The sequence below is a fragment of the Chlorocebus sabaeus genome, chromosome 5, assembly GCF_047675955.1.
Source record: "Chlorocebus sabaeus isolate Y175 chromosome 5, mChlSab1.0.hap1, whole genome shotgun sequence".
NCBI lineage: Eukaryota > Metazoa > Chordata > Mammalia > Primates > Cercopithecidae > Chlorocebus > Chlorocebus sabaeus.
Window position 1 is genome coordinate 51,811,597 of NC_132908.1, and position 24,434 is coordinate 51,836,030.

General features: G+C 49.5%; 1 protein-coding gene across 2 annotated transcripts; it reads left to right on the forward strand.

Annotated features, from left to right (window-relative positions):
* Positions 1 to 212: 212 nt before the first annotated feature.
* On the forward strand, positions 213 to 24,106 carry IRX5 (iroquois homeobox 5). Of its 2 annotated transcripts, XM_038008472.2 has the most exons (5): positions 213 to 918; positions 1,971 to 2,376; positions 2,550 to 3,329; positions 21,934 to 22,017; positions 23,792 to 24,106. In XM_038008472.2, exons 1-4 carry the CDS (start codon positions 670 to 672, stop codon positions 21,996 to 21,998), a joined length of 1,500 nt encoding a protein of 499 aa, XP_037864400.1. In that variant the 5' UTR covers positions 213 to 669; the 3' UTR covers positions 21,999 to 22,017; positions 23,792 to 24,106. The 2 variants fall into 2 exon arrangements, with proteins under 2 accessions (XP_037864400.1, XP_007991513.1); XM_007993322.3 differs by lacking the exons at positions 21,934 to 22,017; positions 23,792 to 24,106 and having other exon boundaries at positions 214 to 918; positions 2,550 to 3,900.
* Positions 24,107 to 24,434: the final 328 nt, after the last annotated feature.

Sequence of the window (24,434 nt, forward strand, 5' to 3'; positions counted from 1 at the left end):
AGAGATCGGCGCTCCTGGGATGTGATTGTCATCCTGGGGCCGGCGCTCGAGAGTCTGAGAGAAAGCGAGAGAGAGGGAGAGACCGGGGAGGGGAAAAGGGGAGGCAAAGAGGAGGGGTGAGAGGGGGGCCGCGGAGGGGAGGCGGGCGCTAGGGAGGGGCGAGAGGAACGCCAGCGAGCGGGAGAGGGAGCCGGGGAGGAAGAGGGAGAGGGCGAGGCGCGCCTGGCGGCCGGGTTGGCTGCGGCCGCCCAGAAGCTCCTGCCAGTCCTCCCACCGACTACACCCCGGGAAGGAGGAGCTTCGGGCGCGCACAAGGCGTCAGAATCCTCAATTTCCAACTTAGCATCTTGGCAGGACCTTTGCAAAGCCAAAAGCAGAGCCCCCCGGTGCAAAGAGCGAGGGGAAAAAAGAGAAAGCAGCAAGGGAGGGGAGGGGAAAAAAGCCCAGCTGGGGCGAGCGAGGCGCGCAGAGGAGCGGGCTCGGCGGTCGCAGCCGGAGGCGCGCGGGAAGCCAACGAGGAGGCGCCGCGGGCCGGAGCCCCGGAGCCAGGGCCAGAAGAGCGGCGGCCCAGGGCAGCCAGAGGCCAGGTGCCCGCCCGCTCGCCCTTGCAGGGCGCCGCCCGGCTCGTTGGCGGCCGCGGCGCGGCGCGCCCCATGCCCGTGTGTGGCCATGTCCTATCCGCAGGGCTACTTGTACCAGCCGTCCGCCTCGCTGGCGCTCTACTCGTGCCCGGCGTACAGCACCAGCGTCATTTCGGGGCCCCGCACGGATGAGCTCGGCCGCTCTTCTTCGGGCTCCGCGTTCTCGCCCTACGCTGGCTCGACTGCCTTCACGGCGCCCTCGCCGGGCTACAACTCGCACCTCCAGTACGGCGCCGACCCCGCGGCCGCAGCCGCCGCCGCCTTCTCCTCGTACGTGGTAAGTGAGCGGGATCCGCAGCTGGCGAGGGGCAGCAGGGGCCCGGCGGGAGGACGGGGGCGGAGGAGGACACGGGCCTAGGCGCCAACACCGACCTCCCCCGCCAAGCTTCGCGACCCCTTCAAACTTGGGCGATTGTCTCCCCCGGCTTCGCCCAGGCCTCGGACTCAAGAGTTGCTCGGAAAAGAGAGCCGCGTCTTGCTCGGATCGCTGAGCTTGCGGGAAGGGGTTCTGTGGGGAGAGGTAGCTGCAATTAAAGAGCAGCATTTGGTGTAAACGTAAGCTCTGGGCTGCCCTGCAAATTTTATATTTTTGGTTTTGCCATTTTGGAAAAGTAGTTCAAAAGAAATAGACCCGAAATTTGAGCAGAAGCGTGCTAAGTCAATGTAAATGTGTTTGGCCTAGCCTTTAATTAGTCCTCCAAAATGTTGCAAATCCGTAATCCTATCTTCGCAATCCGATTTGCGGGTATTAAATTTCAGAAAAGTCGGTCGAGCTGCGGTGCATCCGGGATTTTTCGGCCGGGTTGTAACTTCGGTCTGGGGTGGTATTTTGGAGGGTGGGAGTGCCTGGGCATGGCTCAGCTTTTTGTTTGCATTTGTTAGCGTGTTGAAAAAAAAAAAAGAGCAAGAGCCTTTACTTCCCTTGTTTTCCCCCCTTGCGCCCAACGTGCGGCCGCTCCCGCGCGGACCGCAGAGTCGCCTCAGTTGCCCAGGCCTCTATCTGGATGGAGGCCGGGCCGCCCTGGCCAGATCTGCTCACGGGGTACGGACGTGCCGGGGCAGATGGGGGCCTATGGGAGGCACCGAGGCCGGGACAGCTTCAGGGGCCCCAGAAGGACCTGACCCAGGAATTGAGGTCCCCGCTGCCTTCTGAGGAGGGGGAGGAGTTGCTCCTAGGTCTGAACCCCGCCAGCCTTGCCCCAGAGGAAGCTGGAATGCGGGCCTCGTCCGCCCACAGACCCCGGGGAGCGCAGGGAAAAGGGTGCTTCGGTCGTTCCGATGGCAGTGGAGACCAAGGCCCACACTCACCTCTCTGCGTCTCCACCGCAGGGCTCTCCCTACGACCACACACCCGGCATGGCGGGCTCCTTGGGGTACCATCCCTACGCGGCGCCCCTGGGCTCGTACCCTTACGGGGATCCAGCGTACCGGAAGAACGCCACAAGGGACGCCACGGCTACGCTCAAGGCCTGGCTCAACGAGCATCGCAAGAACCCCTACCCCACCAAAGGCGAGAAGATCATGCTGGCCATCATCACCAAGATGACCCTCACCCAGGTGTCCACCTGGTTCGCCAACGCGCGCCGGCGCCTCAAGAAAGAGAATAAAATGACGTGGACGCCGCGGAACCGCAGCGAGGACGAAGAAGAGGAGGAGAACATTGACCTGGAGAAGAACGACGAGGACGAGCCCCAGAAGCCCGAGGACAAGGGCGACCCCGAGGGCCCCGAAGCAGGTTGGTGGACACGGGAACGGGCGTGTTGGGCGGGAGTAAAAAGGAAAAGAGAGACCTAGAGGGGGCGCGCACGGGGCCTGGAGGTTGGGAGCAGGGGTCTCTACCTTTGCGGGCGGGAACCGGGTCCCGCCGCGCGGCCACTGCGCCTCTGACAGCCTGGGTTTCACCCGCAGGAGGAGCTGAGCAGAAGGCGGCTTCGGGCTGCGAACGGCTTCAGAGACCACCCACCCCTGCCAGCAAGGAGACCGAGGGCAGCCTCAGCGACTCGGATTTTAAGGAGCCGCCCTCGGAGGGCCGCCTCGACGCGTTGCAGGGAGCCCCCCGCACCGGCGGGCCCTCCCCGGCTGGGCCAGCGGCGGCGCGGCTGGCGGAGGACCCGGCCCCTCACTACCCCGCGGGCGCGCCGGCGCCGGGCCCTCATCCAGCCGCGGGAGAGCTGCCCCCGGGTCCCGGCGGGCCTTCGGTTATCCATTCGCCGCCTCCGCCGCCGCCTCCGGCGGTGCTCGCCAAGCCCAAATTGTGGTCTCTGGCAGAGATCGCCACATCCTCGGACAAGGTCAAAGACGGGGGTGGCGGGAGCGAGGGCTCTCCATGCCCACCGTGTCCCGGGCCCATAGCTGGGCAAGCCCTAGGAGGCAGCCGTGCGTCGCCGGCCCCGGCGCCATCGCGCTCGCCCTCGGCGCAGTGTCCTTTTCCAGGCGGGACGGTGCTGTCCCGGCCTCTCTACTACACCGCGCCCTTCTATCCCGGCTACACGAACTATGGCTCCTTCGGACACCTTCATGGCCACCCAGGGCCCGGGCCAGGGCCCACAACCGGTCCGGGGTCTCATTTCAATGGATTAAACCAGACGGTGTTGAACCGAGCGGACGCTTTGGCTAAAGACCCGAAAATGTTGCGGAGCCAGTCTCAGCTAGACCTGTGCAAAGACTCTCCCTATGAATTGAAGAAAGGTATGTCCGACATTTAACGCGGGCTGCGTCGGTCCCGGACTTTTCTAATTTATTAAAAACATGGCCTTGGCAGTTATTTTTCCATCACTGAGAAAGAGAGAGAGAAAAAAATAAACTACCCCTCCTATTCAAAAGTTTATAGTTTATGGAGATGGATGACATAAAAATGTAAACATCTCCACACACACACACACACACGTCTTAACCAACCGAAAAGAAAAATTAAAAAAGGATTTGTATTAAATCTTATTCTGTATATTTAATGTAGCATTTTTGTATTTAAATTGATAATTCATTATCTTTGAAGTAAATTATGAAATCAAGACACCTGTACAGGCATTTAATGTTTTTTTGTAATATAAATATATACATTTGTGTTTCCCCAAAACTGTTTCATAGTTTAAAAATACAAGTTTAATTTAATTTTTTACACCTATTGATTCTGCTGGGTATGAGCTAAAGTATTATTACAGAAAGGAAACAGGTTATACTCTTAGATTTAAAAAGTGAAAGAAACTGCAGGCGCCTTTGTAAAATGCAAAATATTTAATTAAAAGAGATTTTAACATAATGAGAGCCACTCATTACTTTTTAGAAGCCTCAATAAACTGTCCATTGCCTTGGTCAAAAGGTGCAAACTGCAACTTTTTTCAAAGTGGGGACTGAAAGGTTCCACAGACCTTCAAGTGTGCCAGGGGAAAAACATAATTAGGTTGCAAGCCCGGGGGAACCTGGCCCTGCCCAGAAAGCAGATATGGATCACTAATGCGGGCTGTTTGGGAGAGACTGGACCCTGGAGGAAGGAGAAGAGAGACCCAAGTGTGTGCCCAGAAGGGAGAAAAGATGGCAAAGCCAGTTAGGGACACGCACCACCCGAGCGCCATCGCTTAACCTAATTACTTCCAATCAGTGTCGTGTTTTATGCAAAGCAATCAGCTGGTGAACTTTGCTAATGAGTTCGATTTTATGCCGGATTTATCCCTTATTACTATTTCAAGGGTGCTTCGGGCTAATGCGGGCGGGAGTATTCAGGGATGCCAAGAGGAAGGCTTTCCCAAGTCACCGTCTTCTTCTCTGCCCCTTCAAATTTGGGCTTTGATCTCTTTGGATTTGATTAAATTACGAACGTTCCATCCCAGACGGTGCGGGTGGCGGGCGGCGCAGAAGTGCCCGCTCAGCTACGGACGGGGCTGGGGTCGAGCGGGACAGGCGAGGGGACGGTTTCCCCCTTTCACAGGTAGGTGTCACACTTGTCCTGAATTTCAAGCCTGCACTTTGCAGAGTCGGAGATTGCAGAGTGGGCGGAGGGGGAGGAGGGAGCGCCACAGCCACTTGGGGAAAGCAAGGGGAGCCCCTGAAAGGATCCCTCCCCCTCACAACGGGCCTCTTTTTGGACAAGTGGCCTTCAGAAGTTCGAGGCCATTTGCCTAGATAACGAGGCCGTTGTGGACTCCATCAGGCTTGTCGTCGCTTTAGCACTTTTCCCAGCTTAGATGCAAGAGTCCGAGCAGCTACAAAAATATTTTTGGGGTTTTATTTTCTCGTTTTAATCCCGCATACTTGATCTCAAAATGAAAAGTCAGGATGTATCTGAATCCCTAATGAGGAAGAATCAACGCCCTGCGCCGGAGGCCGGCCAACGATGTGGCTTCGGGCTTGGCTGCGGTGCTGGCGGCTCCATTTTGCAGCCGAGATCTGGAGCCCGGACGCGTTTTACTTCGTGGGAAATTTTCAATGGTTGGGGGAGGGGGTGGGTGTTATAGCAAAAACATACCCCAGCGAGGGGAATTAATTTGCTCTATTAAACCCAAGCCTGAGTGTAGAGAGGGAATGTGTTTGCACATAACACCGGCTTAATTAGGCTAAATCAAAATGCACATATTTGCATTTCTACTGAAGATGACTTTAACCTTAACTCAGTGTTTTAAACCCACCCCGAAGTTTCACTGGAGTTGCTTTTGCTATTTCTTTTTTTTTTTAACCTGCCACGGGGCTCCTTTAAGCTTATTCGAATTTAAACAAGTTTGAAAGCTGCATTGTCCAGATGTTTTAGCAAACAGCGGTGGACTTCAGGGTTTAAATTAGTGAGAAAAATCACGCAGGGAAAATGGTTTCAAAGCTGGAAGTGTGAATGATTAAATATGCATGAGACGATCGTATTTTATTTTGTCCCTTTAATTATAAATGATTTTTTTAAACAATTGAATTCCAGAGATGACTTGCCCTCGCTCTTTCTCCCCCCACCCCGCGCCTCATCCCCCTCTACTCTCCCCTCCCTCCCCCACAGGCTGGTTCACAATCAGCTATCCCCCCTGTTGAATATGCAGCCCCAGGAGTCACCTTTTCTAAAAAAGTCAGAAGAATAGGCCAGTCCCCTTCTCTTAAGGGAGAGTTTAAGGACATCAACTCGGCGGGGTTTTGGAAGCATTGGCCCTAAACCCTGCCCAACGATTTTAAAAAGAAAATTACAGGCCTCCCAGTGTTCCCGGGAATATGCAAATGGCAGGGCGCAGGCCTCCCAAATCAGACCGCGAAGGCTCGGGGCTGGGAGCCGAATGCCCGCCGAGCTGCCTGGGAACGGGAACCGCGCACCCGGGAGCGCCAGGCGTTTCTCTTCATCCAGGGGCTGCGCGGGGAGCCTCCCGGCTGAGGAGCTAAACCGCTGGGGGCTCGGCGGCTGCTGCCAGAGTCGCTGACCCCTGCCCGCATCCTCCCGCCCTGGGCCTCCGCAGGGTCTGCGGTTTTCTATGCGCACTTGGTCTTCAGTACTAGCACCCAATTACGTCTGGGTTTTTCTTCTGTACAGAGCTGGGTTTCGGTGGTCACCAGCTTTTCTGGTGTTTAGCGACTTTGAGTTTGGAGGTGGCCTACCAGGCAAATGGGGGGTTCAGGGCATTTAGGAAATGTCTTCCTCGCTTAACCCCAGAAGTGGTTGCGTGTCTGTAGGATCCCAAGTTCCTCCCGGAGCCTCGCCTTTGCCTCTCGGGCCCTCCAGCAGGCGAAGCCTCTTAGACGCTCTGGGGAAAATTTCCAGCGTGTACGGGGTTCAGGGTTTGTTATCAGGCATGGAATTGGGCGCAGACGTTGCGCGAGGCAGAGTCTAAGGTCCCGAGGTGCTGAGACTGTGCTGGCGTTTGCCACCTGCGCCTGACTAGACAGTTTCTGGGCCTCAAGAAACGCCTACCTTGGCATTTAGGGACCAGAAGCCGCTGGAAGTCTAGCAACAGGGATCACGGGATCACTGCATGGGGGCTCTGTAAGCAGTCCCCTGAGGCAGTGCACAAACGGGAACCTGCTCTGTGCGGGGCCGAATCAGTTCATGGGATTTGGGAGTCAGGAGAGACGTCTTTCTTCTTCCCGCACCTACACTCCGGGTACCAAGGCCCGAAATGCTGTTCCCCCAACCCGGGTGCGGGGTCTGCAGCAAGGCCTCCTGGTTTGCAAACCCCTCCAGGCCGCTTATTCCGGGTGCCATGCGCAGCCCTTGGGACCTAGAAGATTGAAGAGGAGGGAGGGTCGCGCGTAAGGTTTTGGAACCGGCCGTGCCTCCTAGTCCACCTGTCCCGCACAGTTAGCTGCCGACTCGGACCGCAGCGCGGAACAGCGCAATGCAAACCGCCCAAAGTGAAAGGAATGTAATTGGGCTCCCATGACTGAGCCAAACGGGGATGCAGTTTAGGAAGGGCGCCGCCTACCGGTCCTCGGGAACCATGCGATTCGCAGGGAGGGGGACGAGAGGAGACCCCAGCTATCCCCGCACCCACCGTGGGGCCTTAGCTTTGAACTCTGGCCCGGAGAAACTTAAACTGCTTCTCCACCCCAACGCGCCACAGCCCTGGACCTAAGACCCAGTTAGCATTCGGGATTTGGGGAGCAGGGCCCATGACTAGAACAGTGTTAACCCTACCGGTTCCCGCCACAGCTTCAGCACATTTCAAAAAAACAGGCGTAGGCAATTGAGAAATATGCTACCGGCTGAAACAGCCTGCGGGTGGGGGCTGCAACCCTGAGCGCCCGGCAGCTCCCGCGCAGCATCAGGTGTACTCTCTTCCACTCCTGCGGGCCCTTACACGTTCAAACTGTGGACCCTGCGCAGTTTTAATTTGCGGTTTGGAAAATGAGGGTGCTACCGTGCAACCGCGCCCCAAAGACCGTTTTGGTCTTTAGAGTTTTGGGCCTGTGGGTGAACATCTGTAGAAAAAGGAAAAACAAAACAAAAGTACCCTCCCATTGCGTCGAACCCTCCTATTTCGAAAAGAACTTTCATGAGGTCAGCGTGGCATGGCCTGCGGTGCTCACCTCGGCTTCGCCCTATCCCGCCAGAAGCCCTCATAGGTTGTGTTCACTGTTCTCCCTCAGGTGCAGGGTTGTTGGGGAAAGCCGGGCGCGCCCTCAGGCTGGATCTTTGTTTCCTTCGTCGCCCGGCCATCGAACAGGAGGGAAATCGGGCCCGACTGGGACCTTGGCGCCCGCCTTCCCCTTAAACTGGCTAAAACTTCAGGACTGTCCCTAGACCCACCCCGCGGGTCTTCCTTTGTGTCCAGCGCAGAGCGGATCTCCTTTTCGTTTTCACGATTACTGCGACTTGGGCCCCGGGCACTAGTCGAGCCCAGGTTGTGGCCTAACAGCAGATCGCCTCTGGGGCTTGGCTGCAGCTCTGGCCGCACCTCCAGCACTGGGCGGCCTCTCGGGGCCAGTGGGGGTCTCCAGCCTCTTGTCAGCCGAGGGCCCCAGCCCTGGGTCCCCAAGGCCGCTAGCCGGGCAGCGTTCGTTTCCGGCACCGGGACGAGCCCAGCGCGCCCAGACACCACTTTCCCAGTGAAATCTGCTTTTATTTGCTCCGAGCAAACCCCGGGCTCTCAGCGCTCCCGCCTGATGGATGCAAATGTAAATGTGCACTTATTTAATTGGATCAGGCCCCAAGATAAAAGAGATAAACGGCTCCCCGTTTGCTAACTTATTTTCCGAGGCATGCAGCGCCGCGTGGAGGGGAAGCTAATGAAGGAGCAGCGCAGCGCTTGGCACTCGAGCTCTCCGAAGCTGTGGCACGCCGGCCGGCCGGCTCTGCGTGGGCTGCAACTCCTTGTCGACCTGCTTTGCACTGGCCCTGCCCGCTAGAAAGGGTCCCTGCGGGACCTTCTGTGCGCCAGGCTGGGAAAGTGAGAAGGCGTGATGTTGGCATCGCGCTTGCAAATACCCCACCCTCGCCACAACTTTCTCTTTTCTCCACCTCGGTTTGTCCCCCTCTCCTTTCTTACCCAAGTCCCCATGCTTGGGTCGTACTGGCTGGGCCCATTCCATGGAAAATCCTTCCTATCTTCTTTCCCAGGCATCTTCTTAATTCCCCAGGCGTTGTCTTCCACCCCAATTGGAGGTTTCAGAAAAAGACGCGAGGGCCATGAAAAAGACCAGGTGCGACCCTCCAGCCTCCAGGGTCCTGCGGAGCCGCCCTCGAGAAGGAAGGACCCCCTTCTCTGTTCCCACAAGGCCCTTTTTTGGAGCATGAGATTTCTTTCAGAATCAGCTGGAAGGCATGGATTAACCCCTTTTCTCCCAAATAATGTAGGAACACACAATACACAGAGCACTTAAGTCTTTGCAAGGGGTCGCGGAACCCCGAAAACCAGATATTGGGAGAAAGGGGTGCCTGGCTCTTGCCTCCCCGGGGCGGGAGTTCGAACCTCAAGGACAGAGCATCCTCCTTCCCAACAAGTTTGTTTTCCAATTTGGGGTCTTAGTTTTTCGTTCCCGCAGTTTCTCTCATGTTCAGAAGGGCTGCGAGGAGGAGGTCGGGATGAGCTTGGGAGAGAGACCTGATGAGACAACCTGCCAAGAATGGGTGCACAGCAGTCGGTGGTGAGGGGCGCCCTAGGCTGAGACACTGTGGGCGGGAGGGCTGGACTGGCGAGGTTGCCAAGGGCTGTGTGGGAGGGAGGCCCGGTCGGGCAGGGCGTCCCGGCCACGCCCCGTCCCCAACGCGCTGATGGATCGGCTTGTCAGGAGAGCTCTGTGCGCGGAGCCCATCAGAAAGCACTTACCTCGCTAAACTGAAATTACTGTCTTTTCAGGGGCTAATTTGTGTAACTCCCATGGAGGGGCTTGGAGGGGTTTGATGAGGCATAAAATGATGATTAATGAATTTATTGGCCGCTGCTCATCAAACAAGGACTGGAGAGTTCGCGTCTGCACTGGCGGCCTGGCGGCTGCGCTCAACACGACTGGGGTTCAGCCTCCAGGGGCTCAGCGCCTGCTCAGGTTTCCCCAAGTGCCCGGTCCTGAGTGCTTTCCTTAGCTACTTCCTGCTGGCGGTCTCCCCTACGACCCCAACCTAATTCGGGGCACAGGCTCTAGCTGCCGCCATCGCCCCTTGCGAACCAGCTGCCCAGGCCTGGGGGGAGGTCCGCTGCAGACCCATGGGGGCAATGGCTTCTCCAGGACTGAGCCTAACTGTGGCACACAAGGCAGCCTGGAGCTGGGGGACTGGAGTTGTCTTCCAAAAATGTTATAGTTTACTGGGTTGGTACTTGGGCTTTGGTGGCTCAGCCCTGCCTCTGCAACTTACTAGCTATGTGTCCTTGGACAGATCCAATACCCAATCTGAGCCTCAGTGTCCTCATCTGTGAAATGGGGCTTTACCACTCCTGGCTTTGTGAGGATTCAAGTGCATGGCGCATGGCTACCCTTCAATACAGTTAATAAGTCATGCTATTTTAAGACTTCAGTTCCCTGAAGATGCTAGCTAAGGCCTGGGAACAAACAGAGGGTGGGAGACAGAGGCTTGGGTTGTGACTTGAGGGAGAGAGAATCCTGCCTGAATGGCTGATCTTTCTCAGCACTTGCCTCAACCTCCCCACCTTTCCTGGCTCTGGCTTGATAGCCGGACAGTGAGGGAGACCGGAAGGCAGTTCAACCAGGGAGTGACCTGCTCAGAGTTGAGCTTTCTGGAGCTGACTGGAGCTGCCACGTGGCTTGTTTACATGGCAGAATCTACTTTCAGGTTAGTCTGCGGGACGGTTCAGAACTTCTTCTCATAACCCACCCTTTGTCTGTAGACTCCTGTCTTTTGGAATCTGTCCACAAGGACCTTTTGGCTATTTCTGCTGGTTTTAATCAAGAACCTGCAGCCCATGAACTTATCATTTCAACTTGGATTATTTTCTCTGATTGAATCACCTCCCCTGCCTATCTCATACCACCTCACTCTGTCCGTCCCAGATCTCCCAACAGTGGACTTCTCCCTTGACTTCCCAGGACATCCGGTGTTCCTGCAACAGAAGACAGGAAAGACCTTGACATTGACCTCTTTAGTGGAATGCCTATCCTAGTCTCTGTGTTAATACAGCCCCGCTTAAACTGTTCCCTTCCCTTCTTCTAACCACTGTCAATTAAGCACCTGTGATATACCAGATGTACTGTTCTAGTCATTGATGATGCAGCAATGAACAAAACAAAGTCCCTGCCTTCCTACACTTGAGAGAATATGACAGAAAATAAACAAATGAGTGAGGTAATGACTTATTACCATGTCCAGGTGATGAGAGTTATGAGAAAAATTTAGTAGGGTAAGGGGTTAGTGAGGGCAGTCTGGGAACCCTCCCTTAGGAAGCTTTCTTAGGTGTTTGCACAAAGTCCTGGAACAAGTTAGGGAACAGGCCATGCAGATATTCGCAGGATGAGAGTGCCAGGCAGAAGGAAGGGCAAATGCAAGGATCCTACAGTGGGAGCAGGTTTGAGCAGCAAGGAGATCTTTGTGGAAGGGGAAGAAGCCTAGGTAAAGCTAGGGTCAGGTTATATGGGACCTTGTAGGTCCTGGTGGGATATTTGGGATTTATGAGAGAGGGAGACAAGGAAGAGGTGTGGGAGGATTTTGAGGGGAGTAACAAAATCTAACTTATGGGTTTTTTTTTTTTTTTTGGTGGTTTTTTTGTTTGTTTTTTTTGGGGGTTTTTTTTTTTTTTGACAGTCTCACTCTCACCCAGGCTGGAGCACAGGGCGCGATCTCAGTCACTGCAACCTCTGCCTCCCAGGTTCCAGTGATTCTCCTGCTTCAGCCTCCTGAGAAGCTGAGACTACAGCCACACGCCACCATGCCCGGCTAATTTTTTGTAATTTTAGTAGAGACGGAGTTTCACCATGTTACCCAGGATAGTCTCCTGACCTAGTGATCCGCCCACCTCGGCCTCCCAAAGTGCTGGGATTACAGGTCTGAGCCACCACGCCCAGCCCAACAAGATCTAATTTATGTTTTAAATGCATCCCCAGTGTGTGAGGAGCTGAAAGTCTGATAGGGCAAGAGTGCAAGTAGGAAACAGTTAGGAGGCCAATGGAGAATTCAGGGGGCAGGAATGTTGCTTTGCACCAACCTCTACTTGGTGGTACCCAGAGAGGCAGGGAGAAGTGCTCAAGTTTGGGCTATATTTTGAAGGCAGAGTCAGCAGGCTTTACTGATGACGGATTGTATATGGGCGAAGAGAGAAGAGCGGGGAATGCTGGATGCCCCTAAGGATTTGGGCCTGAGTCCCCAGGATAATAGGGGGTGTCATTTGCTGAGATGCCTAACATTAAGGGAGGTACAGGGATTTTTTTTTTTTTCCTCCAGAAAGAGGGTAAGTAAAATACTCTTTGCCCTGACCCTCAAGCCAATGGGCCAAAAGGAGCTGCTTTTGTGGACACGTGAGGCATCTAATGACAAAGCACTCAAATGCCCAAGGCAGACGCACAAGTCCAGGGAAAATTCAACAGATCCTCTCTCCTGAAAGCATAGACCTTACAGTTCTTTGACCACATCTCCCATTTCTTTTCTTTTTTTTTTTTCCTTTAAAAAATAACCTCTCTATCCATTCTCTCTCTCTCTCTCTCTCTCTCTGTCTGTCTCTGTCTCTCTCTTTCTAGTAAAGATGGGGTTTCACTATGTTGCCCAGGCTGGTCTTGAACTCCTGGACTCAAGCAATCCTCCTGCCTCAGCCTCTCAAAGTGCTAGGATTACAGGTGTGAGACACCAGACCCTGGCTTCCCTGTTTATTTCTTTTTTCCTTACCAGGGGAGAAACTGAGACTGACGAAATGAAAATGACTTCTCCAAGCTCATGCCATGGGTTTAGAGACAGGGATGGATCCAAAACCCAAGTCTCCTAACCCCTAGGCCTGCGTTCTTCCCTGCCTCATCCAAGCTAAATTCTCTGGGATATCTGTATTTTAACGGAGAACTCCTGGAAACAAAATGCTTTAACCGAGAGGAATGAATTTATAATGGCAGAATCTCAGACACCGTGACAGGCTGTCAAGGGAGATATATTTAGGCTGGGCCGGGAAACATCTTAGCCCTCCTCAGACACTGCTGGAGGATGACTGCCTCCTCAGGACTCCGTGTGTGAAGTACAGATGAAGAAAAAGCTCGGGATGTGCTGTCTCTCCCAGAGACTCAACAACAAGGAGAAACTGGGGCCTTTTCGCCTACCAGGGAATGTTTTCTTTCCTAAACAATTGCCGTTTGAAAGGATTTACTCATTTCTTCTATTTGAAGTGACGTCTGCCCACCCACAATTATCCCATGTGATGCCAGCAAAAATTAATGTTCCTTTGCCCATCATTTCACAGCAACCCCTATCAAAGACAGATTGGAGTTGGGGGCAAGGCCCCTCATCATGGGTCCTTCATGCATTTATTTTGATTTTTTTTTCTGACATTTCAGCTTCACTGTTTTTTTTGTTTTGTTTTGTTTTGTTTTGTTTTGTTTTTTCTCCAGTCTTTTACTTGACTTGGGGATTTTGTTTTGTTTTATTTTTTTCTGTAAATGATTGATAGCTTTGTCCCCAAGGGAATCCACAGGCCCTTAGGAACAGTATCTCAACATCTTTCAAGCAGAGTGAGACATCTGTTATCCCTAGATTCCAAATCCCCTCACCATTCCAGAATGTTCCAGACACCTTCCTGGCTAACATGGTTTGACATCAGACATCACATAGTTGTTTCTGAGACTGTTTTTTTAGATCCAAACCACAAGATTTTTTGTTTGTTTGTTTGTTTTGTTTGCCCTCTATTTGTATCCAGTATCTAAGTCCAAACCCTGTGTAATAGGTGTCTTTTTTTCCAAATACTCATCTGTGCAAAGATATTCATTGGTCGCTGAGGTCCAATTTTCCTGGATCACATAAAAGAGAAGATTAGTGGCAACGTGGAGAAAAGGGCTCATTTGGAATAAATACCACCTCTTTGCTTTCATGAAGAGTGTGGCAGAAAAGTCATTGGCCTGGTTTATTTTGGTTGGTGGAGTTATTTTTCTTTCTGGGTTTTTTTTTTTTTTCTTTTTAATTTTCCCTTTCAATCTGGCTAAGGCCTGACAAGTTCTAGAGCATGTAGGAGGAACATCTGGGGCTCCACAGGGCTGGAGACTAAAAGGAACCAGAGCCCTGTACTCCACGCTCTTTAAACTCACTCATTCCAGGGCTGGAATGAGTGCAATTTCTATTGTGATTACTATTTAGAAAATAATTTCCTTCCAAGTTTTTCATGATTTACTTATTTAGGAACATTTATAATGCTACTGAAACTGAAACAGAAGACACTTATAAAAAAAAATTAATTCAATGAAATTCTTGACCCCATGGGTTTGAAAGTGACTGAGATTTCTCAGGGTCTCTGATTGCTTCTAGAGGTTTCCCCTGACCCTGTTCTTTCTTCTTTGCAGGCTGCCCTCAAAGTTATATGGGCTGCATGAGTATCTCTTCATCCTCACCTAAAATCATGTCATGTCTTTCCAGAGATGTGCTTACCACACTTTGGAAAATAGCAACTGCTTATTTTACACATATGGAAACTGAAGTCCTGAGAGGTAAAGCAATTTACTCAAGATCAGTCAGCTGGTTGGGAACAGAGCCAGGGGTGTCTGCCTTCCCTTCCCCACCCTGCTCCCCCCCACTTCCTCACCGGTTCCCTCTGGGAGCTCTTTCTTATCAAACCCCTTGCACTCAAATCCTCATCTCAAATGTGGTTCTATGGCGCAAGATTCAAACGGGAGTGGCCTTGCAAACCCCTGAGATTTCATTGCTTCTGTCCCACTGGTCCTGCAATACCTGAACCCTTTTTTCCCGTCTGTGGGTCACTCTTTGGGGGTAAAAAGCCAAGACCAATAACCAAATATGCTCTTTGACATCATAAAAATCCCTGGCCCTTCTTTTCTTCTGCAGGGACAGGAGAGGTGGCCAGAGTTTGCACCTGTGAGAAAACACAGCGGGGCGGGGCGTTGGGGTTCTCAGGTAATGTCGCAGTGAAGGGGTAGATGTCATCTTCCATCCAGAAGTTTCTGCCCCAGGAGCCCCTCGTGTCCTCTTTCTCCAGTTACTCACAAATGGTTTCCCATCCCAGTCCTCTCCTTCCTAAAGCCAACCACAGTGACATGTGGCAATTGTTGAGTGTCAACAAGTGGGGGCTTTGGGCTGTAATGTCACTCAAAGTCAACTCCCCCTAGCTTGTCCCTTTTCCCTTCTTTTCTCCTCGGTTGGGGGATCAGATAGGCCCTCCACTACCTGCCCTGGAAGGTCAGCCATGCCCCTCAGTGCTGCTACCGCCCACCTGGCTTAGCACCCAGCCCTGCCTCTCACCCTTGCTCTAAGCCACACATCGACTAGCTGAATTATATACAGGTTGGGCATCCTTAACCTGAAAATCTGAAATCCAAAATGCTCCAAATTTCAAAATTTTTTGAGTGCTGACACGATACTGGGAGTGAAATATTTCACACCTGACCTCATGAGACAGGTCACAGTCAAAACGTGGGTAAACAACACATGGTGTATTCAGTGTCCCCAAGGGGAAAATAAAATGACCTTCAGGATATGTATATAAGGTGTATATTAAATATAAGCAAATTACATGTTTAGATGTGGGCCCCATCCCCAAGATATCTAATTATATATTTTCCAGTATTCCAAAATCCCCCCCAAAATGCAAAATACAAAACACTTCTGGTCTCAAGCATTTTGGATAAGGGATACTCAACCTGTATCTCCAACTAGAAGGACCACATGCAACTCAATTTCAAAATGCCGCAAACTGAAGTTATGCCCTCCCCATTCCTATCATATGAACCTCCCCAAGCTTCATATCAGCTTCTCCCCCTGTCCTGCACCCAGGGGTGGATGGAATGTAGAAACCTCCTGGCACCTCTCTTTCCCTCCCTTCCATACTCTAATTGGAGTCTTTGTCCTCTGTTGCACGGACTGTCACATATCCCTGGAGCATCTACCTGCCCTTATCAGCTTTGTACCACTTACACCAAGCCTAAAAGCCTGATGTGTCCTGGGTATTCAATAAATGCAGATAGAAATGAAAACAAATGAATGAATCCTAAGCCAATGTATTTGTACCTTCCTATGCAATTTCCCTATGAATTTTGAAAGCGAGCTGGTGTCAGACAGATGTGGGTTCAAATTCTGATGGCCCTCTGTTATTTGGAGTATATTAGTGAGCTAGATTAAATGCTCACGAAATCTAGACAGAGATGCCCAGGACACGTGGGGCGTGAGAAGGTGAGCTCCAGAGTGTGCCTGTCTGTGTTCCATTCTGGTTTGTGACATGTGCCAGCTGTGGAATCCCAGGTAAGTTCTTTCACCCTCTGAGCCTCAGTGTTCTCATCTGTAAGATGGAGATAACAGTATACAGCTCATAGGGCAAATGAGATAATGCCTGCAAAGCCCACCAAAGCACATGGTCGACAATCAATAAATGGAAGCTGGGCCAGGCATGGTGGCTCACGCCTGTAATCCCAGCACTTTGCAAGGTCGAGGTGGGTGGATGGCTTGAGCTCAGGAGTTTGAGACCAGCCTGGGCAACATGATAAAACCCTGTCTCTACTAAAAGTACAAGAATTAGCCAGGTGTGGTGGCGCACCCCTGTAATTCCAGCCACCCAGGAGGCTGAGGCATGAGAATCGCTTGAACCAGGGAGGCGGAGGTTGCAGTGAGTTGAGACCACATCATTGCCAGCCTGGGCGACAGAGTGAGCTGTCTCAAAACAAAACACAAAAAAACAAAAAACCAACAACAAACAAAATAAATGGAAGCTGTGGCCATTATTACTTGATAAATATTGCTTCATGTTATTGAAGATGTCTTCATCTGAGAATTTCTAAAATTGTATAGTGTGTTTTCTTCGGTTCTTAACTACTTCACATCTTTTTGCTGACCAGCAATGTTTAAGGTGTCTAGAGTTTTTATAAAAAAAAAAAAAAGCTTATTTTAAGAATCATGCCTCGGAACATTATTTCATTACTTAAACTTGCTGCTGACTCATCTGTCCCTTGGTAACTGAGTATTTCTTTACCAATAACTTTAATTACATCAGTCACTCATTTCAAAAACTGCTGAATAATGAGAACTCCTAGAGGTGACACCATGGACTTCTGTCACACAAGCAGGGACTTGTGGAAGGAGAACAGGTTTTTCTTTTCTTTTTTAATAGCATTCAGTACTTCAAACAGGGAAAATACATTCAGTCTTCATGATTTACTTTCTGTCTATCTGTAATTAGCAATCTTCATAGCAGGGGAAAATGACAATTCATAACTTCTTGAACTGAATTGAATTTGTTTCATCTTCTGACATTTCTGAGTCATAAGGCCCAAGTGTCTCCCTCTGGGGTAAAATAAATGTTTGATAATTCTAGCACTGATTCCTTTGCTAAAAGCTGCTAATTATATAGTTCACGATTTAACATATTACCTAAACAATTATCTTGTCATTAATAACAATAGCTACTTATTAAGCTCTTAGTATACGCCAGTTATTGCACTGAAGCTTTTATATACATGATCTCAGCAGAATCTCATCAAACCCTACAGAGTAGGTGCAATTATTATCCCCATTTTACAGATGAAGAAACTAAGACATTGCAAGATTAACTTGCCTGAGGAGGTGTCAAAGTAAGATATGTGTGTAGGAATGTCTGTCTCTCTTTCTGTGCCTAGACACAACCACGAGAGAGCTGCTGGCTGTTCTTTGCTGCTATAGGCATTAAATGCTTCTCTGGCTATTCATGGCTCGGTTCTACTGTGAATTGAATAAGGTACCTGCTATTTGCTGAGCTTGAAATGCTATCAGACTACAGGGAAGCAGTAATCCTCAATGTGGTGAAAGGAGTAGGTGGATGCCTAGGCTAGGCATGTCTCAAAACCCTGCCCCAGAGCACACAGTCTTCCTTCCTCCTCTCCAAGCCCTTGTCCCCTGGCTCCCGGACTGTGACATCAACCTCCTAATAGGTCTCTCTGACTCCAGATTCTCCCTGCATCTTTTCATCTGCAAACTCTTCCCTTGTTAGCCAGGAGACAATGGAGCTATGGAAGGTTGTGGAGCAGGAGAGTGACAAAATCAAAGCTGCACTTCAAAAAGAGTAAAGTCAGGCCAGCTGCAGTGGCTCACATCTCTAATCCCAACACTTTAGGTGGTCGAAGTGGGCAGATCTCTTGAGGTCAGGAGTTCAAGACTAGCCTGGCCAACATGGTGAAACCCTTTGATTTAAAAAAAAAAAAACAAAAAAAAACAAAAAAACAGTTAGCTGGGCGTGGTGGCAGGTGCCTGTAATCCTAGCTACTTGGGAGGCTGAGGTGGGAGAATCACTTGAACCCAGGAGGTGGAGGTTGTACTGAGCCGAGATCATGCCACTGCACTCCAGCCTGGGCGACAGAGTGAGACCGTGTCTCAAAAAACAAAAACAAAACCAACCAAACAAACAACAACAAAAAAAAGGAGTAAATTCTCAGCTCCTGTATCTGTCATTCAAAGCCCTTCTTCAGTCTGACCCTTCTCTCCTTATAGCCTCATGTCCCAAGACTCTTAACGGGTATCTTGTGGTGAACAGTCCCTGCCCACACCCTTTTCCCAGGCTCTTCCTCTGCTTCAATACCCTTCATCCAGGTCACCTGTCTAAATCCACCTGCCCTTTTGAGATTCATCTCAAGCCCTTCTAGAGGTCTTCCTCAATGGCTGTAGCCCATAGTGCTTCTGCCGAGCCAGAGGCGATGGAGTTTACAGGTTCTGGGGTCAGGAGAATCTGGGTTTGCATCTCACCTCTGCCACGTATCAGCTATATGACCTTGGGTAAGGGCTCAACCTCTCAAAGCCTCAATTCCACAATAGTAAAGACGTGAATCTCTGCGTCCTGGAGCTATTAGGATGAGTGTGGGCACTTCTGGGGAATGTCTTACGAACTCACTCATTCTAGCACTGCCTACAGAGCCAGGTATGTTCGTTGGCCACATATTGAGTGCCCAGGTAGAAGACTGGAAACAAGATGATTCCAAAATGCACACACTCCAGTGAGCTCTGGGCTGGATACTGTGATTTTTCATGCATGTTCCCTTGAACACATAGATCTGGCTCTGGGCTTTCCTGCTCTGTTTGTCCTGAGCCAGTACCATACTGTTTGTCTTAACTATGGCTTTGTAATATGCTTTAATATCTGGTAGGGCAGTCCTTATATCTTGTTTTTCTTTGTCAAAACTATTTGACTTGACTATTTGGGGGCATTTAATCTTCCACACAAATTTCAAGATGAGTTTATTAAGTGTTTAAATCATTATATTTGTACCTTTTCTGCGCCCGACACAAAGTTTTAGCTTCAAGACTATGGGCGTGAGAATATCCAGGTGATTCTCTGAGGACACAGGTTGAGAAAGTAATAAAGTGTTCTGACAGGACCTGTCTCGTGCACCTGATGGTTCTCAGGTGAACCGGAGGGCCCAGGTACCTTGCCTTGGGTGGGTGGAGGGGAAAAAGCAAAGGCCTTTGTGGCTCTGAAGCAGTATGACAGAGGAGTGCATGCCCTGGCCCTGGAAGGCAGCACTCTCCTGTGCCTGCTGCTCTGGGCAGGATGCAGAGCTGGCTGCATGAGTACTTGGGGCTTCTGGTACACCCATACCCAATGAAGGAGGTTTCCTTATTTCAATCAGGTTTCCCTTAAAATACCCTTGGCCTAGTCCTGACTCTTTCCTATCAAATGACAAGTACCAGGGATCCAGGTTATATGGTGACTAATAGCATGGGCCCCAGAGTCAGGCTGCCTGGGCTCCTGTCCCTCTATGATGGATCCCTCCTCTGCCTATCCGCGCCCCCCCAACAACCCCACCCTTAGCAAGTGGCAACACTGCCATCTAAAAACCCAGGAGTCAGCCAGCTCTTCTCATTTTCTCCAAATTGTCACATCCAGTTACCAAATCTGGTTGATTGAACATCCTCGACTTTTTGCTTGAATCTCTCTTGTTCTCGATTCCCATGGCCACCACTAATCCAGGCCATGGTCACCTCTCACTTCCTCAGTGACCTCCCAGCTCCAGTACTGCTCCCTGCAGCTGAAATTCCCCACTGAGGATGGCTGCAGATGTAGTGATATGATTCTGCTGCCTAGAATAGTCAATGGCTCCCTATTGCCCTCATACAAGGCCCAGAGACTCCTAAGTATGATGCTGCTTCAAACTTTAAGCTCTGAACCTGTAAAACAGTTTGTCATATCTGTACTCTACCTTGCCTCTGAGGCTTTGCACACGCTGTTCCCTTTGCTTGGCATGCTCTGTCTTTCCTCCTTTCCTGCTACCTTCCTACAGTCAGCCTAGTGAAACATCTATATTTGAAGCCTCCCCTCCCTTAGTGTCCTGCCTCTCTCTATGCTAAACACGTAAAATAAAGGATAAGCATGAGTTAAAAACCCCACTTCTACCCTTTACTAGTTGCGTGCTCCTGGATACTTAATTCACCTCTGAGATTCAGTTTCTCCATCTGTAAAATGAGGCACAATCATAATGTTAGGAGTCCATTCCGAGCAGACACTTTAAAAGTCGGTGTCTGCTTTCCTGGCTCGTAGGATTGTTGTGAGAATTAAAGGAGATTGCTGCAGGCAAACTTTCTAGGCCCGTGCATTGTTGCAGGCAAACTTTGTAAACAGATGCATAAGGCTCAGTCTTACCCTAAGGAACTTTCATTGAGGTCAGACTCATAGCACAATGATTAACAGCTTCTTGAGAACCATTTTTTCTTTTTGTTTCCCAAGGGGACCCCAGTCTTGTTTGGGGTGGCAATGTGCCCTGCCCTAGGGGAGGAACCGATTATATCTAGGCCTGTTGTAAGAATTCCATTTCCCTTTTGCATGATGCTCGCTTTTCCAGCCTTCCTTGCAGCTACGTGGTCATGTGACCAATTCTGGCCAATAAGATATTTAAAAAAATCTACTAACCTTTCTGAATCTCAGCCTCTCATTTTATAAAATCAACGTGCAGTGATGTTTAATCTCCCCTTTTCTTTTCTTTTCTTCTCTTTTCTTTTTGAGATGCAGTCTTGCTCTGTCGCCCAGGCTGGAGTGCAATGGCACAATCTCCACTCATTGCAACCTCCGCCTCCCAGGTTCAAGTGATTCTCCCACCTCAGCCTCCTGAGTAGCTGAGATTACTGGCATGCACAACCATACTTAGCTAATTTTTGTATTTTTAGTAAAGACAAGGTTTCACCATGTTGGCTAGGCTCACCTCAGACTCCTGACCTCAAGTGATCCACCCACTTCGGCCCCCCAAAATGCTGGGATTATAGGTGTGAGCTACCGTGCCCAGCCTTTTTTTTTCCTTCTTCTTTTTAATGCAGAAAATCCTCTTTTTTGTTGTTCCAAAGAAATCTTACAGGGAATCCTAATATATAATCAACAAATCACAATTGCTGTAATTGAAATGGAAGTTGGAGAGTGCAGGAGTCCTCTCCCAGCCTTTCTGGGAAGTCCCTGTGGATGTCTATAAAACAACACTTGGAAATCCTCTGGGTTGGAGAATATCTGTATTCTGTAGTGGATATGTGTTATCTAGTTTAATTTTTGGGACACTCAGATTCCATTCCTGCATCCTGAATTTCTCCCTTAGAACAACCATTCCATTCCCCCAGGTCCAGATGCTTTTGATGAAGTTAATTCAATTTGGTTCCAGGGCTGGACATATGATTTTGGCATGCCCAACATTTCATCCCACTGGACACAGTGATTGGTTCAGGAATGTGCACATGACCCAATTTAGCCCAGTAAGATTAGATCTGGGATTTTTATTAAAATTGAAGAGAGGTGGAATTTTTTTCCCCATTAAACTTGAACCCTGGGACTATGAAACCCGAAAATAAAGTCTACATGGAAGCAAACAGAGCTGAAAGATGGAAAGAGACCAGATCTCAGAGGTGTTAAGCCATTGGATTAAGATTTGCCTGAAGACAGACAGATCTGCCACTGGACCTTTGGTTTTGTGAGCCAATATTTTCTTTTATTTAAGTGGCTGGAGTTTCACCTTCTATTATTTGCAACCTGGAGTCCCAACTAGTACGGATTCCTTCCAGATCCAGAATCCCAGCATCCTCAGGGAGGTAGATTTCGGGGCTATTCACCAACTTTCCACTTTTTCTTCTCCTGGGCACATGGTGGGATTACACTTCCTCACTCATTCTGAGTGGGGCATTACATATGACTATGGTGTATGACTTTCCTTGTCAACAAAATGTGAGTAGACGTGATATGTGTCACTTCCAGGTGGACTCTTTAAAGTCAGCACATGATTCACTCCTCTCTCTTTCCTTCCCATAATAATGTTCCAGATGTTGGAGACTCCATCATCCTGGGTGCCAGATTGAAGACAACGAGGAGCACAGATCTCTGCTGACCCTTGATGCATTTGTACTGTGAGCAAGAAATAAGCTGTTATTATTTTAAGCTATTGAGATACTGGATCAGTTGCTAGAGTAGCGTACCTTAGCCTACCCTGAATGATAAATGAATAATTCTTTTTCACTTCCTACTCCTTCTCTTCTTCTTCTCTTCCTCCTCCTCCTTTTCCTCTTCTCTTCCTCTCTCCTCCCTTTCTCTATCTCTTTCTTCTTGCAGCCTTGTTCTGGCCAGCAGTCTTATAACTCTATTTCTTAATTTACCTTCTGGCAACAGACCATTAAAAGGGTTCCATGATTGCTCTTCTCCAGCCTTCCCAGTGACATCCAAGTGGACACTGGCAGGAGATAATCCGTTTACCTCAACAAAGTCATGCTGGTGGCATCCCCACTAGTGCCAATCAATTACAGCTGTCAGTCATTCATTCTTCCTAATACTGGTCTCAGTAGGGGCCAACTTCCTGATCGTATTGTTGGACACACAGGGCTCTAAGTTCTGGAATAAAACTTTCTCCAGAAATTTCCATTCATTATCTTATGAAATTTAAAAAGATTCTGAAGTCTGTGGCATGGTATTCATAACATAATGCTCTGCCAAGATAAAAATTGGACAGGCTAGGCATGGTGGTTCATGCCTGTAATCCCAGTTCTTTGGGAGACCAAGGTGGAAGGATTGATTGAGCCCAGGACTTCAAGACCATCCTGGGCAACACAGGGAGACCTCGTCTCTACACAAAACTTAAAAATTAGTTGGGCATGGTGGTGCACACCTGTAGTCCCAGCTACTTGGGAGGCTTAGGTAGGAGGATCACTTGGACCCTTATAGTTGAGGCTACAGTGAGCTGTGGTCTTACCACTGCACTCCAGCCTAGGTGACAGAGTGAGACTCTGTCTCAAACAACAACAACAACAACAACAACAAAATGGACAATTAAAAAAATTATATGAATCAACTTTAGTTATTAATAAGTAATTTTTAGGGCTGATCAAGCTAATTAAGCCAATGCACAAGATTCTGCATCTGGGGTGGAGGTTTGGAAATGACTAAGTTCTTTTGAATGAAAAAGTAGAAGTAAATCATTCCTGAAGTTTGAGTGTGATCATCATCATTAACATATGAGGTACTGTACAGCTTAGGAGTCTCAGACACATCTGCTAATAGGGACCAGACAGACCATGACATTATTAGAGCGGGCCAGTGGGAGTAGTTGGGACCATGGGGACCTTCACAGGGATGCTGCTTCTACATTCAGCTCTGGCTGATTGTCCCCATGTAGGAATGTAGGCCCAATGTTGTTAGTTCTTCCTTTTTTTTTTTTTTTTCCCCAGGAGACTTGAAATCCATCTGGTTGTCAACTGGATTTTTTTCTAAAATGCTGAGAAGTTCAAACTTTGTCGGCGACCACAAGTAGAACGTTTGATAGTGTATAACACATAGTCACCCTTATTATGTCTTGCCATCCTACATTGTCTCCATTCTACAGATTAGGAAACCAAGGCTCAGGAAGGTGTAGTGACTCCCCCAGATGGACATAGCCAGGTTCTGAAACTTGAACCTACACTGTTTGGCTCCACGTCAACTGTCAACTGCTTTCTCTTCCTCCTCTATCATAGCTGTCTCTTCATGACTGAATATGTAATGGAGAGACTGATTGTGCACCAAAGATTCATGCTTCCATTTCCATAGCCCAGGTGGTGAGTGGGAAGTGGCTATGAGCTAGGGACTGCAATTCCCAGCCTCTCTTATTTTTTATTTTTTATCATTTTCTTTTCTTTTTAATTTTTCCTGCAGCCTCTCTTCTAGATCAAGTCATGTGACAGGTTCTTGTCAATGAATGGAACATGACAGGAAGTGATACGTGTTATTTCCAGGCAACAGCAATTAAGAAATGGGTGCGTCTTCTCCACCCTCTCTTTCCCTTCCCACAGCTTACTGCAGAGCAACACAACAAACTTGGAAGCCATGTGTTGGAGATGAAAGGACCACAAGATGGAATACATCCGGGTTCCTGATGTATTTTCCTCCAAGTATATCATTTGGAGGAAAGCCAACTCCAATGCGTAGCACTCATTTTGGACTTAATAAATAAACTTTCGTTGTCTTTAAGTCATTATATATTTTTGGTTTTGTTATAGCAATTAGTGTTACCTTAACTGATACAAATATGAATGGACTTTAAAACATTTTTCCTTTTTCCCTTCCATTGTAACAGGAGGATTCATAATGGACAGTGTTATCCACTTGAATCCAGTAGGTCTTGGATGAGAAAATGACTCAAATTAGGTTTGGTTTCTAGGGATGGGAATGTAGTGGCCCTGAGAGTCCCAGTGTCACTGCCTCTTGACCATCTGCTGTCTTCCCAACCTGGCATTAAAGGGGGCCTCTTCATGCTTCAGCCTGGGGTGAACATATTATCATTGCTCTCTTCTGGAGG

What these genes read in the sequence shown, in the direction of transcription:
- IRX5 (XM_038008472.2), top strand. Translation starts at nt 670, where the DNA reads ATGTCCTATCCGCAGGGCTACTTGTACCAGCCGTCCGCCTCGCTGGCG. An exon ending in CCGCCTTCTCCTCGTACGTG is followed by an intron (nt 919 to 1,970) that starts GTAAGTGAGCGG and finishes TCTCCACCGCAG; the next exon opens with GGCTCTCCCTACGACCACAC. An exon ending in CCCCGAGGGCCCCGAAGCAG is followed by an intron (nt 2,377 to 2,549) that starts GTTGGTGGACAC and finishes TTTCACCCGCAG; the next exon opens with GAGGAGCTGAGCAGAAGGCG.